Genomic DNA, 22,717 nt, shown 5'->3' on the forward strand with positions numbered 1-22,717 from the left:
CATCCCAGTTTCACAGAGCTAAACAGGACCATCTCACAGCAAAAAAAACCCCAAAAACCAAAAAACAAACAACAACAACAACAAAAAAAAATTTAAAAAACCAAACCAAAAAAACCAGAAAAAATACCTGTAACAATCCTTATAAATCTGGATAACTTACATAAAAGAGAGAAGAAACATGGTACATGATGTTAAACAAGTCCAAGCACATTCAAAGCAAAAACAAGTATAAATAGAGCTTGTGGAAAAAATCATTAAAATATCAGATGGGGCTTGCTTTGTAATTTATTCTGCAAGTGGATGAAATTTTGAAGAAAAAATTTCTACAAAAGGCCTATTCAGATATAGCTTCAAATCATTAAAGCAAACATTGAGCATGTTCCAGGACTGAATTATCTTAGATTTACTGTGCCTTTCAAAGCACAGCTGGTTTCTCTCTTGACAACATAAAAAAATTTAAAAATAGTCTAAATGGTCTAAAATTAAAATAATAGTAAGACTGTTTACACTGTATTCATGTTGAAACACTGTATAGTATTGTTATTCTCTCAAATCTGTCACCTCCAAATCTACCGCATCAAGACAGGTAAGAAAAACCTTCTAAATTGAAGAGTAAAATGCAGTTTTAGAGCTCCATCATGAGACACAGGGAGGTAAAGTTCAACAAGGTGTGTCTGACAGCAAAATGAAATTTTAATAACAGTAGTCATTTCAGTCATAGTTTCTCAAAATGAGTTTTGGAATTCAATAGCAGTTTTTATTAAAGTAATTTTGTGGAGAGATGCTGATGTCTGCCCCCTCCAGCCAACCTTCAGGCTCTGTGGGTAAACACACCTCACAAATTAGCACCAGTTTAATGATTAGTGGGAGAACAGCCCTGTGGTAAACAGTAGCTGAGTGCTTCTGAGAAACACCAAAGGAATATCAAACTATAGATCTCTACCCAGTGCATGGTCATAAAATTTTAGCATTCAAAAAAGGGACATGGTAATATGGCTTATAACTCCTTATGAAAGAGATTAAAGAGATCCATGATACAAAACGACAGTCTAAGCTGTTGCTGGGGAAAAAATAACTTGTTTTCATAATTTTAATGTCACATGCTACTACGTGCTATCTGTAACCTGATGAAAAAAAAATAGTGAATGTTATCAATCATCTTCAAAGAAGTATGAAATTACTTTGATGAATGTGTACAAGCTTACTAACACTAATGATTTCACTACAAATGTCATGTCCATAAACAAGACATAAAAGAATTTGAGCTGAGTCAATTTCTTTTACTAGAATTAGAGCTTCAGTACAAGTCACTGGCATCATTCACAGTGCCACAAAAACTCCTTGAAATGTAAAAAAGGGTATTTCTGATGGTGGCATGGGAAAGCCGGATTTGCTTTTGTGTTTCGTACAAGTCTGTCACCTTTCACTTTCATCTAAAACAAAGATTGCTTTCATCTTCATGTTAATTTGTAATCTGTCTTTTAACACAAACAATGGTGTGGAAAAGACAGTGTATATTCCACACTTGTGTCAATATAAACTGAAGTTTTGGCCAAAGCACAGAGATACAGGTCATATATAATTTCTAAAATGTTGAGAAAGTCATCTGTTGTACTCAACCAAGATTGTTGGTAGTGATTACTATTTGGTTCTCTAATAAGTAACAGCTGTATGAATAATTCCTTATGAATTTATGTTCAAAGATCACTGGAAATTTTTAAAACATTATTTCAGGACATGAGTAAATTCAATTTCTTCTCTCATTTTTCCATGCTAGACAAAGATCACTACTAATGTGCCTTACGTGTAGTCAAGACCAGATCAGATTTCACATGCCATAATATTCCATTAAAAAAAACCCAATGTAATCTTTATCTGTTGTTCATGGTATTTATAGAAAATTATCTTCCTTGTGAGCCATATGGCTGAAACATAATATACTTATTAGTCAGGATGAGATTGTTAACAGTTCCTTTTCCTTTCTGAGCTTTCAACTTTTCTTGCCAGGAGTGATTCAGTGAAATAGAAAGTTCTAGAAAATGGCTGTTGTAAGGAAGTTCAAGTTTTTCTTGGTTTAGGAGTTTCTGGGGTTTTTTTTAGCTTTCTCCCAGTGGGATTCAGTGGTCAGACTTGGACTTGAAGATTATGCAGTTCCCAATCAAAGGACTCAGAGTGTGAAATCAGATATCATGGCATGCAAATTTGAGCCATACAGGGTGGGGAGGAGAGAATTAAAGTTTAGCCAAAGTCTGAGAATTTTTAAAAAATTTAAAAAAAAAAAAAAAGAAAACATGACAATTTCATTGCAAGGAATAAAACATTAAATAAATAAATAAATGAAAATAACCAAAAAAAAAAAAAAAAAAACACCACCAAAAACCAAAGAAGGTAAAGCTGTTTTGCTTTAACTATAATTTCCTGAATCAAGTGGAGGAGCACTACTCATTTTTGAATGAAGTAATTGTGAGCAACAAAATTGGGAAAACACCACAGTTAATCCTCATGATTCATTTAGTCATTCTGATGGCTAAAATGAAAAGAAATAATATTTCTCAATATCAAGTAAAGTGTTTGAATATTAAGTTGACATACTTGGGATGTAATACCACCATCAAAATTATAACTGAAACAGAATATTGACTATATAAAGTACAGTTAGCTGTGTCACTGTTGTGAGTGCATGTTTATGTGTGTACACAGATCTACTAGGTTTGCTTTTACAGAAATTTTATTAATTATTACCTGTAAATACATACACATCTTTATGACAAAGGTCTTTCCTAGCAGAACAGTTGTTTTAAGGAAGAAGCAAATGGCTGGTTTAACCACTGACAAACTTCACCTGTAAAAGGTTTTGGGGTCCTGAAGAAAACAAAGGAACGGTTTGTGGTTTTTTGTATCTACTTGCTAGATGACAAAAGGAGCTTTAGATTTGAGTATCTGTGCTGATGCTGCAAGAATAATTTTTCCACCAAAAGAGTGGTCAGTCATGGGAAGGGCTACCCTGGGGGTGGTGGAGTTGCTGTCCCTGGTGCTGTTCAGGAAGGTGCTAAACATTGCACTCAGGGTGTGGTCTGGTTGACGAGGTCGTGTTGATCAGTCAAAGGCTGTACTCAATGGTCTCAGAGGTCTTTTCCAGGTTTAACAATTCTGTGATGCTGAGGCAGATCAGATAACAAGAAAGGCATACAAGCAAAGTGCATGAATTGGTTGTATTTGGAGGCCCCTCTTATTCTCTACATTTCCTAGCTTTTTTATTACTGTAAATGAGACATATGACTGTATCCCATTATTGTCTTCATATTTCTGTCATAGTTACAGTGTGCAGACCAATACTCATGAATATTACTTTTAGAAATTATCATTGTTACCACAGATTAAAAGATTAAGAGAGCAGGTTAATTATGTTTTTGAAATGTTGTTTTTTTCAGCTGACTGTGGAGGGCCGGTTGAACTCTGGGAGCCAAACAATACATTCAGCTCTGCAAACTTTCCAAACAATTACCCTAATTTAGCTTCTTGTAAGTAATTCTTTTCCAAATCTTCAAGAGAAATTTAACCATATAAAAGTAGAGATACTAAATCTGCTTTTCCAACACCGACACTGTCAAACAAACAAAAAATAAAATCCAAGGTATATACAGTAGGATCTTTTAACTGTATTCTATGTGGTACTAAGCAGAAACTAAAGAAACATATGCCAGCTGATTAAAAAGGGATGAAGAAAAGCATAATCCAATAGAACAGGTCCAGACAGGCCAATTCCATCCTGCCTATTATGTCAAATGTCTTTATGTCAATGCAGCAGCACACAAGGTGATGAAAGTCCCCATTTTACCATAACCTGGTGTATTTGGCAGGTTAATATCATCACTTCTGCTGTAAAATAGCTCACATTTTCTAGAGGCAAAGAATATATGCATGCATTTTGTAAAGAATCCTCTCTTTATTTAATGTTTCTTAACATACTAGTGAGAAGACATTGTTATTCTACTGATGTTACTTGATTTAGATTAAATGAGAGCTGGCAAAAGTGAATGCTTCAAGGTGGTTCACTATGTCTTGTTGATGGATAAAGCAAGGAAGAGAGCTTTGTCATTGCTTCTTAATGAAATTTTAATTATTTATTCCTTCAATCCTGTAGAATTGTGCTGCTATGGTAATCATAAGAGTTGTCATTTTGTGTTTCTGTTCCACTTGAGATATGGCTCACTTTTCCAGGATTCATTCCACAAGTTCCCAAATGAGATTCCTGCTAGTGAGAAAATTCTTTTCACTCTTTGAAAATATTTTTTTTTTACTTTCTTTACAAGATATCTATAGTATCCACACTTAGATTAAATATGAGAAAGTACAGGCTAAACAGAAGCAAAGAGCTACTTCAACTTCAAAGACAGGCTTCTATGACTGATTATAAAAATTATCTTACTATCAAATGAGACTCAAGTGACAAGACCATTTGTCACATTGCCACTGTCAGAAAATAATGAGATTTACTACCTTGGAGAAACTCAAAGCTGACATGAATGATTAAAAACACATGTGTATATGTTGTAGAAGCCTAAAATTAGTTTTCAAAAATGTTTTAAGAATGATAAACTATAGAATTTTGATCTTGACAGCTTTTAAATACAAGATTTAAACTTCCTAATTTCTTGGGTGATTATTAACAATTTAGTACTTCCCACCCCCCTCCCCCCCCGACCCAAAGCCCTTCAACAGGAAAATGGCAGAGTGAATATAACTACTGAAAAGGTGATTTGTATGTGTGTGTGTTACTATTTTCCAGGTGTGTGGTACTTGAATGCTGAAAATGGAAAAAACATCCAACTTCATTTTCAGTTTTTTGATCTGGAAAATATTTATGATGTGGTTGAAATCAGAGATGGCAGAGGACCAGATTCCTTACTTTTGGGCAAGTAGCAGCAGTGGGTACTAAAATGAATGTAATCAGACAGCTGGAGAAAACTGACGGATGTAATACCATGGAAATTAAATTCCTTTCATTTCATTTGCATTTTTTGGGCCTCATTTCAGAGGAAATTCAGAGGAAAAATTGAGAAAGCATACTTTATGTGCCATCAGGTTTCCAAAACATTTGCACACACTCAGCTCTCCATGCAATCCATGTGAAATTAACTTCTCAGTGAATCAGACTGTTTATGTGTGTGGACAAACAGATGGAAAATCTCTCAGCTGAACCATATAGTTCTATGCTGATTAGTCAAATCTGGTGTTGGGGTCTGACCACGGCAGTCTGAGTTAGGTTTGGGGGAGCAGCTACGTCCCTGTGGTGGCAGCATTTGCTTTTGAACCCAGAACATTTTGAATTGCATATGAAACAAATAGGTTGAATGTATTCATGTTTTCCTGGTGAATAGCTGTCTACACAGAGAAAGGCCCACTGCCAGATGTCTTCTCTACAACAAACCAGATGACAGTGATCCTCCAGACGGACAAGTCTTCAACTGGGAAGGGATTTCTTGCAAACTTTACTACTGGCTACAATCTAAGTAAGCATCTGAACCTTTATTTAAGAGGTTAAACCACTGGCCAAATGTATTTCAAAAATGTGGAGAGGGCAAAGTGACTCTCAGCACTTGCTCAGTAGAAAAAATGCAAATGTTAAAGAGAAAAAGGCTGGTTACTCATCTGTACTTTATATTTCCTGGCAGGAAAAGTGATGGGTTTGTTTCTTAGTGTAATTTGAGCAATGTCTGGATCATGTGCAACTCTGTGATATTATGTGGAAAATTGACTCAGTATTTTGACCAAAATATTTTCAGATGTTAAGAGGGCAAATACTAACTATTCCCTATGAAAATCCCAGTAAAAAGCATCACTTTTAATTTCAGGGTATCATTAAAGTATGTTTAAATGTATTCGTAAAATATTTACTATTGATAACATGTACTAGAAGAGAAAATATACCACTGAATGTGGTAACTCTGATAAATATTTGTACTATGGTCCTTCTTGCATCTCCAAAAATTTGGTCTTCAGTATGTGAATAATCCAAGAACTAGTCTTTTAAATATTTGGGCAGCAGTGTTTCTGGTTCCAGCCAGATCCCTTCTGAAAGACTCTTGATTTTCTTGGGGACTGCAAGTAGACTTGTCACTCATAATTCAGCAATCAACTCACCAAAATACGCAAAATTAAGCATAATGCAAATTACATGGAACAGTAAGAAGCTTAGCAGGACAAATAATTATACAAACTCTAGGCCAAATCTTGACTGAATTAATTAGAGGCTTTGTATTACTTCTGTGGAAGTCTGACAGGACAAAAACAGAGAAAGAAAAAGCAGTATATATTGAGAGATGTGTGAAGTACCATGCACTTACCTGAACAGAAGATCAACAAGGATCTAGGCAGTTTTTCTTAATTTAACTCTCAGAAATGGCAAGTTTCTCCCAGCTTGTTTAGTCAGGGGCAGATTTTTCATCGATTCACAGTAGTAACAATAATACTACTTTTCTTAATATTTTTAAAAATCTTCACCTTTGGTCTACATTTGTAAAATTAATTCTGTTTAATCCCATTGTGCAAGTCTGAGGTGTTAGTTTAAATGTCCATATGACAATTTTACTGCTTCTTGTTCTGCCTTCTCAATCACATTTGTTCAGTCCAATAACTCTCTGCCTTTTTCTTTTCTAGCTGATTCAGCATCTTTGCAGGGGCAGCCTTGCCCATACTTTGTAAAATGAAAATTAAGCTTAGCAAGGAAGAATTCTCAGAGTGACCATTGCTAGTTGTGGTGAAATATATTTTAAATATTCCATTTGCAAAAGAGTTATGCTTATTCATCATCTTTGCAGCCAAAGGAGAGAGACTAATATCATTAGCATGCAGGCTTAAGGACAAAAGGATTGTCAGTAAATAAATTAACTTTAAAAGAAAATCAGATTTTCCTTTGTGTTTTATTTATTCTATGAAATATTGGTTTTTGGAAAAGTAAGAATTATTTGAACAGAAATAATTTTTGGCTGGATGCAATATAATAAAAACACTTTCAATTGAGAACTAAGTTCTCTGTAATATCTGTCATTAGTTATGGACATTGAATGTGTGAAAATCTGGTTCAAGCTTTTTATAAACCATTTTCTTCTGCTTCCATTTGGTACAAACCATGCTGATTGATGAATGAATCATTTTATAAGAATATTAAAAATTCAGAAGTAAAGAAATTATCCTGCTTTAAATAAGACTTCTAGATAATTAAATATTTCTGTCAGTATGTCCAGGAAGGTAAAATAAACAATTTTTTGAATTTAACTTTATGCATGTATATTTCCTGTAATACAAATTAAGGCATTAAAAATACACTTTGGCCACAGAAAGAATTATAACTTTACATTTACTCTCTCCCTCATTTGTTTTTATTGTATAACTGATTCTGAATAGCTTAATCTTACTTGTATGAACTCTTTCCTCATTCATCCAGTTTATGTTTGTTTCTTCCACCTTTCCTAACAAATACATTTCAGAAGGAAACTCTCAGCTTTCATTGCCTCTTTGCTCATATGCTTGACTTGACAGTTTAAGGTCTCTAAAATTTGTGAAAGTGCTGAACATTTGACATTTGAAATCATTAGTCACTTTTGACAGGATTTTGACTTTTCATTTCCATGTTTATCACTTGCAATGGAAGACTACTAACTAAGCAACACTAGCTAGAGCAGAAAGTGAAAGGCAGAGTACTACAGATTTTATTTTTAATTATCTTCTATTTACCTGAAATTTATCTTTATTTTGAAAAAGAGATGGATGGAAATGGAAAGAAAAGGAAATCAAAGGCTCTTCATACTATCTACACAGTTTTCTTCAGGGGAACTGTAAGATCTCCTGTGAACATCAACCTTTCTCACAACCACAGGTTAATTTTCCTCTCTTGTTTCCCTTTAGGGGCTTGCAAAGTTGACGAGCATCAGTGTGGTAGTGGGAAATGCATCCCATTGCACAACCTCTGTGACCACGTACCTCAATGTGAAGATGGCTCTGATGAAGCAAAATGCAGTAAGGTTTCCTTCATACAAAGAAATTATAGAATCATTTAGGTTGGGAAAGATTATTAAGATCATCAATTCAAACCATAAATCCATCACTGCCAAGTTCAATGATAAACCACATCCCTCAGTGCTACATCTCCATGTCTTTTAAATCCTTCCAGGGATGGTGACTCCACCACTTTTCAGGTTGACATGCTTAGCAACCTTTTTGGTGAAGACATTTTTTCCTAGTATTGAACCCAAGCCATGCATATTTGGAAGGAATTTCCTAGGAAAACAGCCACAGAAGCTCAGCTAATGTAAACCACTGCAGATGCACACAGGCCATGCCAGTTTGCATAGCAGGACCTCACCGAGTTTGTCAGGGCCAGGAAAACAGTCACTTTTCTGAGATAGTGTATGAAATCTGGTGAAGAACTCTGGAAAAGGTAGGAAGCTTCTCTGTGCTGAAAACTACAGTTGTTTATAATGGCCTCAAAAGTAAATGAAAGCTCAACATATACTTTTCTTCTGTATTCATTTTGTATTTCCAAATTATACTGGGTTTTGCTGTAATTAGAGTTTCACAGCAGTAAAAAATCTGCAGTGCAGGGTAGAGAACAAACATGTTCTTGGTGGAAATTCCCAAATAGTTTTGTGAGTGTGAAGCCCAACTATAACACACGGCACCCTCCAGCTCACCTGGACTCCATGGGGTGAATGGATGGCACAGCTTCAAAAGCAGCATCCATCATTCACTGCTATTCCTTACTTCTCTGGTAAAGTGGTTCTTTCCAAAATGCATGTGTACAGTATCTGAATTCATTTTACATAGCAGCGAAATAAGATTCTCTAAACCAGTAATTTAAATATAGGACTAATGGCAAAGTCATGTTTGGCCTAGCACAGCAGTTAAACTGTTCTTTTTGACAATCTACATTGGAGAACTAAAGGAGGATTTAAAAGTGGTCTTTAAGCTTAGCACAATTCCTTTGTTTTAAAGAGCTCTACTAGGGATCAGATATATTTTTAGGTGTGTTCTGATAGTCCGTAGATTTAAACATTTTTTACATGCATATATATAAAAATATACATGGCATATGTGAATGCATGCAGATAGATGATAGATAGATAGACAGACAGACAGATAGATGATAGATGTCTGAAGTTATAAATTCACTCCTCAAATTAGTGCCATTGGCAATTTTGTGGCAAACACATTCTTCCTTTAAAATGCATAGAATAAAATTCACTTCAGTTAAGTAAAGAAAATTTGAATTTATTTTTCCAGTTATTGCTGAAGAAGATCTGAACAAGAAAACCATCACCTACATTAACATGATGTACATTTTCTCAAAGATTTATTTTGCCACTGATTTTCTATTACTTCAGTACAAATTACCTCACATGAAAAGCCTGGGAGATTTGTTTCCAAAAACCCATTTCATCCAAACTTTGGCCAAATTGATCTATGTCTTGAAACAAAATGAAAATTCAATTAGAAACTCTCACACTGAGTCTTTCCAGTGTCCAAAAGCCTTGCTCATTTTCCTGAAACCAATTTCAGTGACTTATCAGAAGTGGCAACTTGAACTAGACAAACTGTCTTTTCAAATCTTCCAACTTCTGAAACTTCCAGGGACTGCAAAGAAATGCCAAAATTCTAAAATATATGACATCTGAATTAAGTAGTTGTTGGATCCTCAATGACTTTATTATTCCTTACCAATAATGTATTTGGAAAAGAACATAGATCTGATGAGAAGAAAGGAAAAGGACTTCAAGTTCTCTCAAGAAGAGAGGTGTCAAAAGTAATTTGGAGAAATCTTGCAGTGCATACAATTCCAAGATGTTTAAGAAGCTCAAAAATTAATTTAATTTAATTTAATTTAATTAATTAATCAGTGTAAATCACCTCTTTAATTCACACACTCCAGGTGTCACAGAGGCATTTCTAAAAATCTACAAGTTTTATTTACTATGGTGGGTATTCTATGTGAAAGCATTTTGGTGGAAAAAGGTTTTTTGCGCAAATAAGACTTTTTAAAAAAATATTTTGGAAAACAATATATGTCAGTGCACTGCATGCTTTTCTCTACTTCACAGTGGCAATACATGCAATCTGCCTAAAATGCAGCTGTAGCTGCTCAGACATATATGAGACTCTGTTAACATTATTATATATAAATTTAATATTATAATATAAAATTCTTCTTTTATGTACATGTGTATACATGAGATTCTGTTGGCCATACAGTCCAACTTCCTTAGTCACTATGCCAATAGCATAAGACTTTTTAGCAGTAAGTTAATGAGTTTCTGATTTCTTGTTTTGAATATTTTCTTTTGGGAAAAGTTTTTATAGAAGGACTGGTTTTTCAGTGAACTTTAATTATTAGCATGAATGTTTTAACTAAAACTGCACTGAAAACAGTAGCAATTGGAACTGGAAATTTATTTTTTTCTTCGTCAACACTCATTTTAACTTTATTTCCAGTCAGTATTACTGAGCATCAGGGAACGAAGGCTTCATTATTTGGAAATTGTATAATGCTGACTAAGAAAAAAATGCATTGTTTAGAGTCAATGGAAAATGTACTGTTTATTGTCTATTTCTGAGACATTTGCAAAACACAAGGTATGAATATCTCCTGTGGCAGAAATATAGGAAATAACAATAGCATTTCCTTCCTGGGGGAACACAACATCCTGGAGATGCTGGGTTTATTACCTCCATAATGCATTTTAACTTTTTTTGTGTTCTTCATTGGCAATAATAAATGTCTTTGTATTACATTTCTGCTTGCTTGGGGTGGGGGAGGAAAGTGGTTTGCCACCTGTCTAAAATGCTTCTGCCCCTTTTGTTCTCCAGTGAGATTACTCAATGGCTCTCTGAGCACCGAAGGGCTGGTGCAGGCCAGGGTTGGGAAGATATGGCATCTGGCATGTGCAGATGATTGGAATGGAGAGATTTCAGACAGGGTTTGCCAGCTGCTGGGGTTGGGGTGAGTGATAAATATTCATTGTCCTTTGTAACTTGTTTGCAGATTTGTTGAGTGTATATTGGCATTTTCCTCCTCATTTTACTGGTGTACTCTCCAAAAAAATGGCAAAATGTATCTGTCTCTGTCAAGTGGAGTGCTTGGTGTGCCAACAAATTTGAGAATGTGGCAAACGCTGTCTTGATGACATTCAGTACAGGATTGATGACTCTGAACATGGCAGGTTGGGCATGAGGATACATATTGGAGAACAATGGGAAAGAGTTGCGGATGCATCACCCTTTTATCACTTTATGTCATCATTTACATCTTCATTCCATAAGGATGGCTCAAGAGTAAAGCTGGAGCCAACAGCAGCCTCGGCTGCTCTGCTTTTGTAGTGCTGCTGTTCATTCCAGGTAGAGATAATCACTTGGATATTCTGCTGCTGGGCTCCCAGTATTTTCATACCCATCATTAGATCTGAGCTGTTGGGAGAGGAAATGCAATTTCTCTTGAGACAGACTAAGAGCAGGGATGGAGTAGAGAAGTATATGGCAGAAAAATAGATTTGGCTTTAGTCCCTGTTAAGAAGAATTTTCAGGTGAAACATGGGGATTGTTGAGTGCAGGGTGTTGCATTTTTCAATCTGTGGTAAAATTTATGGCCTAAATTTTGGCATTACTTACATCATGTGCTACTCCACTTCCATCCACTAAATAATAATCAGTTTTCCTGCAGTGCTGAGGTTTTTAGGGAATGTCACTCACCCAACTAATAATCAAACTAAATTCTGGCTTACAATTCATTATTTTGGACTGTGACCAAAGAAAGATGCTTACAAATCCCCTTCTGATAAATTCATTGCAATAATCACAGAGTTAGAATGACTTAGAAAAAGATCCAAGTTTTATTTCAGAAATGCTTCTAATTGGATGAATGCCTGCTGGTTTGTTGGGTTTTTTACTTTTTTCCTTTGGGTGAGTACTGGGTTTACATAAACATCAGAACATGCAGAAATCCTGACTGTAATCTATGTACACATGCACGTAAGAATGTACAAACTGTGTGTAATTGTGCTTGTGGTCAAATACCTTGTTCCTTAGAGTGGCCAGTGGCCTTCGTCCTCTGATTCTTTCTGCCCCTGCCCTGCCTTCTTTCCCTTCTGGACCAATTTTGTGGTTTACTGATTTAATTGACATATTTGATAAGCTTCAACAAGCTTTGCCTTCCATGGCATTCTAACTTTTACATATCAGTTAATGCTTTTTTTCCCCATAACATTCTGCAGCAATATCTTTCACGTTGTATCTATAAACTACTCAGGTGCACTTACTAAAAGAGTTCCTATCAAGCTTCCTAGTAATTTTTTTATAATTCCATTTCCCAGGTTACTACATACTCCCATTGTCTAGAACAAAAATATTTTTAAACTTAACTTGTATCACGTTTTTGTAACCTGGGTGCTACTGCAGTTACATCATAGGACAAAATTTTTTTATGGGTGTGACTATATTTAGGTCTGTATTAATATATGAATAGGTGTGTGTATATATATATATATGTGTGTGTGTGTGTAACTTCTGTGAGCATCAAACTATTCTGCTTGCCTTGAACCCCCCTGTAGCAGCATATTTCTTAATAAGCATCATCATATTTGTTACTAAATGGATGTTTGCAATAGCAGGTCCTGAGTAGGCTGTAGCTCATGCTCCTACACTGAATTACAACTTAGAATCATGTTTTATTAGAAAGACGGGCTAAAGTTCATCTAGGACAATTTAGTTTCACTATTAATTGCTTATACATTTGCTAGTCTCACTTTCTGTTTAATTTATGAAAAGGACTGAGCTTATAGGAGTCTTGCATCATATCCTGATTATTTATGTATCTGGGCTACAAAGTGCAATGTTCTGCACAGGTTCTAGTAAATCTCAGTGTGAATTCTTTTGCTTCCATTTTTCAAATATGTGATTGTTGCATTTGTGATTTGTACCAACCAAGAAGCCACTCTGGAGACATGCTTATTGTGCATCTACAAAATACACCTTAAGCAAATAATTTACAAATCTTCTTAATGAGTCTGGGCTGCAAGATGAACAAATTGATGCTCTGGAGAAACCTGAAAATAATCCTTTGCTCAGCTTGCACTTGTAGCTCTGTGCCTCTGACAGCTAAAATCTGACTGCTAAAATCTGTTGTCAGCATCTTATTTCCTGGAGCCAAGAAAATCACACACTGAGCTTTTCACCATTGCATTAGGCAGATGCAAAACAATCCTGTTTCCCTGGGACCAGAGCCAACTGGGTCGTTGCTAAATTGCACCCAGGAATGGGGGTAGACCTGGCAATTTTATCACACCTAGAAGTCCAACAAGAGTGAGAGTTTTTAGGCTTTGCTCTGCAACCCTTCGTTCTATTTTCTTCATGAACTTGCAACATTCTTCAGAAGGAAATTAGTTCCTGGGAAGACTTTGCTGATCTCAGCAAAGTTCTTCATTATTGAATTTGACTCTGCCTACCTGGATTGACACTTTACTGCTCCCTCAGACTGTCTAAAAGTACTGCCAGGCTGAGAAATACAGCAGTAGTGACTTTTCCAGCAGATGGATCATACAACTCTCCTGGTGGCCCAGCAGGGCTGTTGAATGCATCTTTACTTCATACACAGCAGATTTGCAGGCAGATTCCAGACTTCATCCTTCCCAGGAGAGTGAGATTTACTGCATTTAAAGAGTAGACACAGTGCAGGTGCTCCCTGTGTACTAAACCTGCAGGTGCTCCTTGTGTATTAAACAAATGGTTCTCTTCTTGCTCCTGATGTGTAAGGTTGAAGGGCCAGATGGGAGGTTGTCATCCCCCCAAAAATTATTCAGTCTAACCACAGCTATCTTTTTTCCCCATGCTTCCTCAGGGGAAAGCAAATATGTTTCACAGATATGTGTTCCAAACTGGTCATATGAAGTATCACAAAGTGCATGATGCAGAACAGACTATAAAGTAAATCTGGATATGGGTTCTAAATGTCAAAACAATTTGTCTCACCAATAGTACACAGAATTCTTAGTTCAAAAAGCCATTGCTACAAAAATAAAAAAGTCCAAGAATAGACTAGTTGATTCCTTTAAATTGACTACATGACCTTTAAAGGTGCCATCCAACCCAAACTGTTCTGTGATTCTCTGACTTTATGAATACACCTCAATTTTTATCAATAGCAAACATGACACTATTGACTTATTCCACAGCCACTCTGATTTCAACAGATCTATGAGGTGAAATTTAACTTTTTTTCTTTACTCCATTAGATTCTTCATTATACAAAATATAATTTCATTTCTTTCCTAGACAATATAGTATAACTGCACCCCTCAAAAAAGCAAGACTGTGATACCCCAAGGTTCAGCAATTACTGCCCTGTTTGGCATACTGAGTTTGGCATACTCCATACATTTAACTGGTATTTCAAACCCTTCATTGTGGCACAGAAAAACAAAACTAAATATTTACTGATGTCAAATGAATTAACTAATATCCCTTTCAATATTAATGTAGCATTATAAATCTTAGAATAAGATGTAAGACTGGAAGTAAGAGACTCACATTTTAATCCAAACGAGTTTCAAGCCTCAAAAATCCCCTGCTAAAGGGTCATTATTTGAGGAGAAGAAAAAAAAATTAAAAGCTGGTGTTTATTCTATCATCATAATAATTTCCCAAATATTGCTCCAATGGTGGATCAGGGTATATATCTAAAAATATGCATTTATCTTTTTGTTCTAGGGCTGCAAATATGTCATCAGCTGTATTATTCACTGGAGATGGCCCATTTGTCACCATCACCAAAGGAGGTGACCACAGCCTAATTTTTACAAAAAGGTGGGTACAGTGAGGTTTCTTCCTCATACAAACAATGTCTTTAAGTGTTGTGATGATTATTTATCCACTGATATATAGCTCAAATCCTAATTGACATCTCTCTGCATTTACTGTGGAAATTCTATGCTCTTTTATGAAAATATTTCTTATCTAGAAATCTCTAAATTATGAGTACATAAAAAAGTAGAACTAAGACTACCTATATATAATATAGAAGAATTAGGATGGAGTGACATTCACCCATAGAGTAGTTGTCACTGTAGGTTCTCTCTGTAATCAGCAGAGAAAAATAAGCACTCCAGAATGTGATCCATCAAGGCGTCTCTTGAAATATGATGAGTCACACTCTATAGTCCTTTAACTTTATTGATATAGACTCTGGACACACTGAGGATTGCTAATTTAAGCCATCTACAGACAGGAATCTATATTTAAACAAATGATCCTCACTCAAAAAATTACTTCTGGATTTGTCTCCACCTTTACAAGTGAATCATTAGATGGCATGATCCTCAGAATACATTTGATTCTATTCTAACCATTCTCAGTCCAAGTAACTGCCCAAGAGATTCTGAAGAGTACTAGAAACTGGTAATTTCTTGTAGATTAAGTGAAAATGTGATATTAGCCCAGGATTACATCCTCAGGAAATGGTGGGATTTACAATACAACTCCCAAGCAGAAAGTCTTTCAAGAATTGTAATGACTTCAATTACTGTTTTCTAAGAGGCTTTACTGTATAATTTTTTTCTGGATTTCTACCAGAACACCGAGCCAGAAAATTACTGTCTAATTGCTAAAATGCTGAAACCATGTTGAGGACAGTGAGAGTCCATGTTCTTTCAGTTTCCCTTAATAAACATACCACATAGTAACAAAGCATGAGACATGTCTTAATTTTCTATGGTCTATTATTTTGTCTACACGAAAAAAATAATTAAAAGTTACATTTTATGTTCTAATTATACTCTGTTAACCCCAAACATTTATCATTCTCATGGTGGTGAAAGTATCTTAAACTAATGGAATATCATTGGAAGCTACTCTTCTTTTTTTCTTGAGTGAATATCTAAACCAGCATTGCCACAAGACATCTTGAAAAGCAGTAATGATTTAAAGATGTCTTCTGTTAATACCTATTAAACACTAAAAGTGATTAAAGCAGGGGGAAATGGAATAAGTTCATTTATCTAGCTGTATTTCTGTTGCAGAAATAGTGTCTTCTCCCATGTTTCATCTGGACAGCTGATAGGAATCATTTTGCAGGGTGACACTATTGCAGATTCACACACGGTTTTTCTACATATAATGAATGCTAGAAAGATCACACAGATCTGATAATTTAAGCAACTGAATTCATTAACTGGTAATCCAATTATAAAATGCATTTCTCACATTGTCTTTGTTTTTTTATTCAAGTGCATCCACCATTGAAACAAAGGAAGGCACATATAATAGGGCTTGAAATCTGTAGAGACAGAGACAGCAAAAGAATTCTCTGGTGCCCTTAGGTAATGTGATTTTTGGCAGGATAGCTTTGTAAGAGCCCCAGATCCTGCCTTTTTGATATATGTGAGCAGATTCCACAGGGACTAATTGTTTTTGCCAGTTCTAAGTGAAGATCATGCTCACAGATATCCTAACTACTCCAGATTTCTGCCTGGCGTGCTGCTTGACAGCTGACACTCAGAGAGGCACAGAGGAGGGTGCTCAGCACTTGCCTCTGGTGCCTTTTGGCCACTCCTGTGCAGACCAAGAGGAAGCTGAGAACTGTTGGGCTGAAGTGCAGGCAAGGAAGTGCTTCTCCTGCTGGGAGCTGGCTCCACAAAGAAAAAGCAGAGGCAAATGAAGTAATTTCACCAACCAGTAGGTACTTGTGGTGGGACAGGCAACTCCCTTTACACTGAAAATGTAAATTTATAGGGACAATCTGATACTTTGGTTGTTAGTTCAGGTAGTTTATGCATATATTTATGAGAAAAAGCATAAAATCAGATAAAAGACCTAATATACAGCACCACTGACCCCCCTTTGAAAGCCTATGGAGACATCATGGAAAAGAGTATTTAGTTGCTATGAAGTTTATGCAGAAGATTATTTTGGTTTCTTGCATTTTTGGTTTCTTGCATTTTTGGTTTCTTAGTATTTGTCTGGTTACAGATTTGGATACATGTCACAGAAAATGGTTTCCACTTTTTAAATTACAGCTTTAAAATTGGGTACCTACCTTGAAGTGGAAAATGGCAATGTGGGACTATTCAGGGCCAGAAGAATATCTCAATTGCACCCCACTAGAGTGAAGGTTTAACTGGGGAGGTGGTGGGTGGTTGCAGTTCCCACTTTATTTCATGTCCCTCTGTGCCACTGGGAAATTACTGGATCACATCTCACTCACAGCAGATACCAAATTTTAGAGCAAACACAGTGAGGGATCTATCATTCCCTATCATGTTTAAAGTATCCTTCACCTACTATATTTAAAAATGGAATGTGGAAATGTTCACTTGAAACAAACCATTGGCAGAGCTTGGTTTTCTGTCTTCCCCTCATTTTTATTTCTGTGTGTATCAGATTTGAATTGCTAGCATGCACACTGTCCCAAGTGTTTCAGATTCATTACAGACTATGAACATTATATTAAAACCTCTGGGTATCAGAAATGCTTGAGCAGTTTTGATCTATGGTCTTGTGCTCTTCAGACTCTGGCTTTATACATTTGCTAAACAATTTCTAACCTAGCATATGCAACTACGTATTTTACAGTAGCATTATTTTCTTAGTAAAATGATACAAGGATATAAAACTAACCTCTCAAATTCTTTGGCCACACTGATCTCTAGTGGTAAGGTATTGAAAACACCTCAAAAGGTAGGAAGAAATACCATAGGCAGCTATAACTATTGCAAATCTGTATCAGGCAGATGACCCATTTCCCTAAAACACAAGAAGCGTCTACTTTTATTTCCTTAATATAAATCAATTAAGTGCCCACTGAAGAGGAATATGTACATTTAAAGTTGTATAACACATAATGTTTTATACTTTTAATTAAAACATAATTTAAACATGTAGCATTAGTTATTGCACTTAACAGGCTGACACTGCTAAATGAAAGTACTTTCATATATATGATTGTATAAATTTCTCTGTGTGTGTATATATATTTGATAGTCAGAGTTATCTGGTGTGCAGATACTTGTGATTGAATTGCACTTTTATTCTAGAGAACACTGTTGGGACAACCTGGTGGTTCATCTGCAATGTAACATTCAATGTAAGTACACAGAATCCAGGAATATTTCAGAGATCAAATTGTTCAGACCATAAAGCCAAATGTTTATAGCTTGAATGGAAAGGTTCGGGAATGGACTATAAATGCTATACTCATAAATTATATAAACAAAGGAAAATTTAGTCTTCGCCTCATTTCATTGTTAAGTGTACACTAGAGATGGATCTGTAGTGAAAACATTTATAACTGTATAAAAATTCCCGAAGGTCTGAAGAAAGAAAACATCTAAATCCAACTTAGACAGTTGTATCTTGATTTTGGCTATATAAACCCAAACTTTTTTCCACAGTATTTTTTAATACCAGTTCAGATTCTACAAAGCCTTGGTTTTTCCAAGAAAATGGGCTAGTCTAATAAAATATGCTACATCCCTTTAATTTTTCATTTCATTGGATTTGATTTGATTTTGCTTTATCTTAGCTTGTGGAAAACACCTGGTAACTCAGAATAACGGAACAAGAATTGTGGGTGGAAATGATGCCAGAAGAGAGGCTTGGCCTTGGATAGTTTCACTCCATTTTAATTTCCGACCTGTTTGTGGAGCTTCCCTTGTCAGTGACGAGTGGCTGGTGACAGCAGCACACTGTGTCTATGGGTAAAGTTATTTTATGTGCAAGTTCACTACGCAGGCATCAGATTAAGAACAAATTGTGACACTGATATGAAAAATTCACAACTAACTCCTGGTTTAATTACCGTGTTTTGAATCACTTGTAGGCTCAGCTGAAAGCTCCTTTACATCCTGGTAAATCCCCAGTCCTTACTTTACTGCAGACAATTGTGGAAACCAAGCAGCATTTCCTGAACAATAAGGAATTGCACTTTAAATGCATGGTATTAATACTGAGCATTGGTACTTAATCCAGAATAATTGTGGGCCTCCATAAATTAAGTGAATCCCTCTACCAGTGGTATAAAAGGTGATGTCATATCCCATAAATTAAACCCAGCATTCCTCCTACATATTATCTTGGACTGAACAAGATTTATTGTGCATCACTGGAACGACTCTTGATTTATGTGCATTGATTAGGCAATATTGGATATCCTCTCCATGGTGTTATTTGTACCATTCAAGGAAGTGATGCATATTGAAATATTTTCTATTATTTGCTTTCATAATATCTACAATAAAAACAGATGTAGTAAAACACATCTAGAAACTGGAATGGGGGGGAAAAAAAAGAAAAAAAAGAAAAAATAACACCACCAGAATTAGCTACAAATAGCTAAATAGTAAACCAGTGGAGACTGTGCCAAAATCCTAACGCTGCCTCATGGCATGACAGGCACTACATTCGACACAAAGACACTAAAATGCAAAGGATTAAGCCCTCTTAGTTTCCACACAACAAATTCACAATTGTCTTGATACTTCCTTTTCATTTGAATCACCTTCCTATTTTCAACTAAATCTAATTTTATCATCTTGCCTTTGCTAGAATTTTCCTAAATTGAAGTTTGCAGTTTCACACTTTCTGAACATTTTTCTTGGACACTTCTAGTTTAGAACAAAAGAACCTCTTGATGTCAAACCAAAAGATGAGCAGAAACCAATTCAGTCCAACAATCAGGCTGAAAATGTCCTTTTTAAACCATAAAGTGATTGATTAAAATCCTGAAAATATTTAAGTTCTCTGATGAATGCAGCCTCCAACCAGCATGTGCAGATTAGGAGGAAAAAATGCATATTATGCCATATTTTGTCTTACCATATCTTGTTTGATTGAGATTAAAAACTAAGAGACTCATTTTCTGAGTCTATGAGCTGCAGCATTTCCAACAACATCTGAGACCTCTTATTCATTCAACATTCCATTACAATTTTCTAACTGGGACCAATATTAATTGCCTGCTGGGCAGTCAGCAGTATTCTTCATAGCGTTTAAAAAGCCACGCTAATTTACTTAATGTATTTTCCTCCTCTGCACCACCAAATGATTAATTCATTATAAATAATGCATTATAAGCTCACCATAAAAAAATCAGCAACGCATATTTGCAGTGTGGATGTTTAAGACAGTGATACTCTCACAGAATTCTAAGCACATCTACCCTGTTCTATTTATTTGACAAAACATGCAAATGCTAGGGCTTACCACAAGGCTAAATATCAGCATTTTATCTGACACATGTTTTTCAAGACTTCCATTAATGATTCCTAATTGTGAATACTCTCCTTGCAACTTCTAGGAGACAACTAAAGCCATCCCGCTGGCAAGCGGCTCTTGGCTTGTACAGTCAGTCAGAGCTGGCACAGCCTCCAGCAGTGGTTCGGAACATCGACAGAATAGTTATAAATCCTCATTACGTGAAGCAAACAAAAGACGGTGATATTGCTCTGATGCACCTTCAACACAAAGTGCAGTACACAGGTGAGCTTTTGTTTTCCCATTTATTCCCATTTATTCTATTAGGCAGAAGGGTGCTAACGATACAAGTGTGGTGGGGAGTCCACTTAGTACTTCCTGGATATTTTGGCAAAAAGAGGGTTTGGATTAATGAATGTTTTCTGGTATGACTTCATAAAAACAGGGAAGAGATTGAAATGGATTAATTGTTTCTCATTCACAGATTACATACAACCTATCTGCCTACCAGAAAAAAATCAACAGTTTTTACCAGGAATTAACTGCTCGATTGCTGGCTGGGGTGATATTAGGAATGAAGGTGGGTCATCTGCTTGGAAAATTCTGACAGGGATGTAGCTGTGGGAGGAAGTTTGTTCCTATTCTACAGGAGCTGCTAAGGTCAAATAGTTTAGACAGCTGTTCTTCCATATGAAAATCTAGGAACTATCCCATTCCACTATTCCTTCTCTGAAGCAAAATTATAGTTATAATGTATCTCTTAGAAGAAAACATTCATATCTAAGTTCATTAGGCTGTGAAGAAAGCTTTTTACATCCACTAAGAAGTTATGATGACTGCTTTTCTCAACATGAAATATGTACATCTCAGTTCCAGATATTGGGTGGGGGAAGAGGAAGATTAGTCTTCTGACAATGTGCAAATGATTTTTCCCAGAAGTCAAGAAAACTGACTGTAGTGTGAATGTATGTTTTGTTTGTATGTCAGATGCTCCAGATTTGGAGTCTCTCTGAAATAATAAACATGCCATTTCACTTCCACAGTTGAATACATTGACTTCTACATTAAATAGTATTTAAAATTTTGGGTAGGAATTAATAAAAGATTTTTTTAAAAATGATCTTAAATAACCAAAGTTACACAATGAATAGTGAGGGAACACTAGACAACACATGTTCCTAAGCCTTTAATCATCCCTTAGATGTCCTCACAGTGAGTTCATAGTCATTGATTTTAGTAATCTTGATTCAATTATAGCCAAATCCAGTCCCATTACAAAAATGAAAGAATTCAGTTCACGAGCCCTGTTTAATCAGAGACTGTGTTACAGGGGCATAAGCCTGAATAGTACAGCAGTAAGGCAGGGATTCCTGCTGCTCCAGGAGTGTGTTGAGCATGCTGGAACAGGAACAAAACCATCACTGTTCCCAGTGGGATGCACGTATTTAATGCTGCAGGTAAATGTACTTTGTATTTTCATCAGGTCCCTCTTCAAATATATTGCAAGAAGCAGAGGTCCCTCTCCTTTCCAATGAAAAATGCCAGCAATGGATGCCAAAATATAATATTACTGAGAATATGCTCTGTGCTGGATATGACATGGGCGGAATAGATTCCTGCCAGGTAAGTAGAAGCAACTCATTTCCACTGCTGGTATAAACTTAATCTAGTTACTGAATAAAATGCTCCCTGATCCTCCACTCATGAAAACCAGAACAATCCCTGTCCATTAATGTAATTTCTAGTCATGGTACTTTGCCCATTTAATAATTTATCAGGATACAAGTTTAAATATTTTTTTGTGTGTGTCATCTTGGCATAAACAATCATGGAGGGAGATAAATATGAGACTGGAAATTTTTTGCACTAGGCTTTGAATAATTCCTGCTGAGTAATTCCATGAAGGAGAGAAGCACATGCTTAGAGAAATGCAGAGAACAGAGAAATAAATACCAAATAGACTGAAGTCTCAGAAATCCTCCATTATGGGAAAGAGACAAAGCAAAGCTGCTTTTCTCCAGAATCTGTAGACTCTGGAGACCTTTCCTAAGCAGACACCACAGTATTTCAGAGAGGTGGCCTTTCTGCACTGATATATGTTCGTGTGGGTTTAGTTTTTATCCATTCCAGATCTCTTTATATCTTGCTGTTTCTCTTTGAGAATGTACTCAGAGGTGGCTGCCACATGATTTTTCTTCCAGCAATAATAAGAGTCTGTGGCATGGAGACTGGCTGGCTTCCCTCAAGCCTGATGAAGAGCATTCTCACATAATTCCTATTGCCTTTTCCTACCAACCTAAGCCTTCACCATGTGCCCTGACTTCGCCCAGTTTAGTCTAGAACAAGGACTCTATCCAAGCCTAATGTCCGTTCCCCGCATGGTTTTCCTCTTTCCCTTTTTATTTCTGAACCTTATACTGAACAAAAGCAAAACAACAACAACCAAAAAAAGAAACCCAAAACAAAGCAAAAAACAATTCCATGT

The 22,717-nt window shown here is 36.0% G+C and overlaps 1 protein-coding gene across 3 annotated transcripts in view; it reads left to right on the top strand.

Annotated features, from left to right (window-relative positions):
* TMPRSS15 (transmembrane serine protease 15) overlaps positions 1–22,717 on the top strand; it is a 53,380-nt gene that overhangs the window by 28,972 nt on the left and 1,691 nt on the right. For all 3 annotated transcript variants that reach the window (XM_064410869.1, XM_064410870.1, XM_064410871.1), the window contains 11 exons: positions 3,432–3,521; positions 4,790–4,915; positions 5,382–5,513; positions 7,909–8,019; positions 10,864–10,996; positions 14,755–14,850; positions 18,075–18,124; positions 18,563–18,737; positions 20,336–20,517; positions 20,717–20,812; positions 21,716–21,855. In XM_064410869.1, coding sequence (XP_064266939.1) covers positions 3,432–3,521; positions 4,790–4,915; positions 5,382–5,513; positions 7,909–8,019; positions 10,864–10,996; positions 14,755–14,850; positions 18,075–18,124; positions 18,563–18,737; positions 20,336–20,517; positions 20,717–20,812; positions 21,716–21,855 — 1,331 coding nt within the window. The remainder of the gene's footprint in view (positions 1–3,431; positions 3,522–4,789; positions 4,916–5,381; positions 5,514–7,908; positions 8,020–10,863; positions 10,997–14,754; positions 14,851–18,074; positions 18,125–18,562; positions 18,738–20,335; positions 20,518–20,716; positions 20,813–21,715; positions 21,856–22,717) is intronic.

The sequence above is a fragment of the Passer domesticus genome, chromosome 2, assembly GCF_036417665.1.
Source record: "Passer domesticus isolate bPasDom1 chromosome 2, bPasDom1.hap1, whole genome shotgun sequence".
Taxonomy (NCBI): Eukaryota; Metazoa; Chordata; class Aves; order Passeriformes; family Passeridae; genus Passer; species Passer domesticus.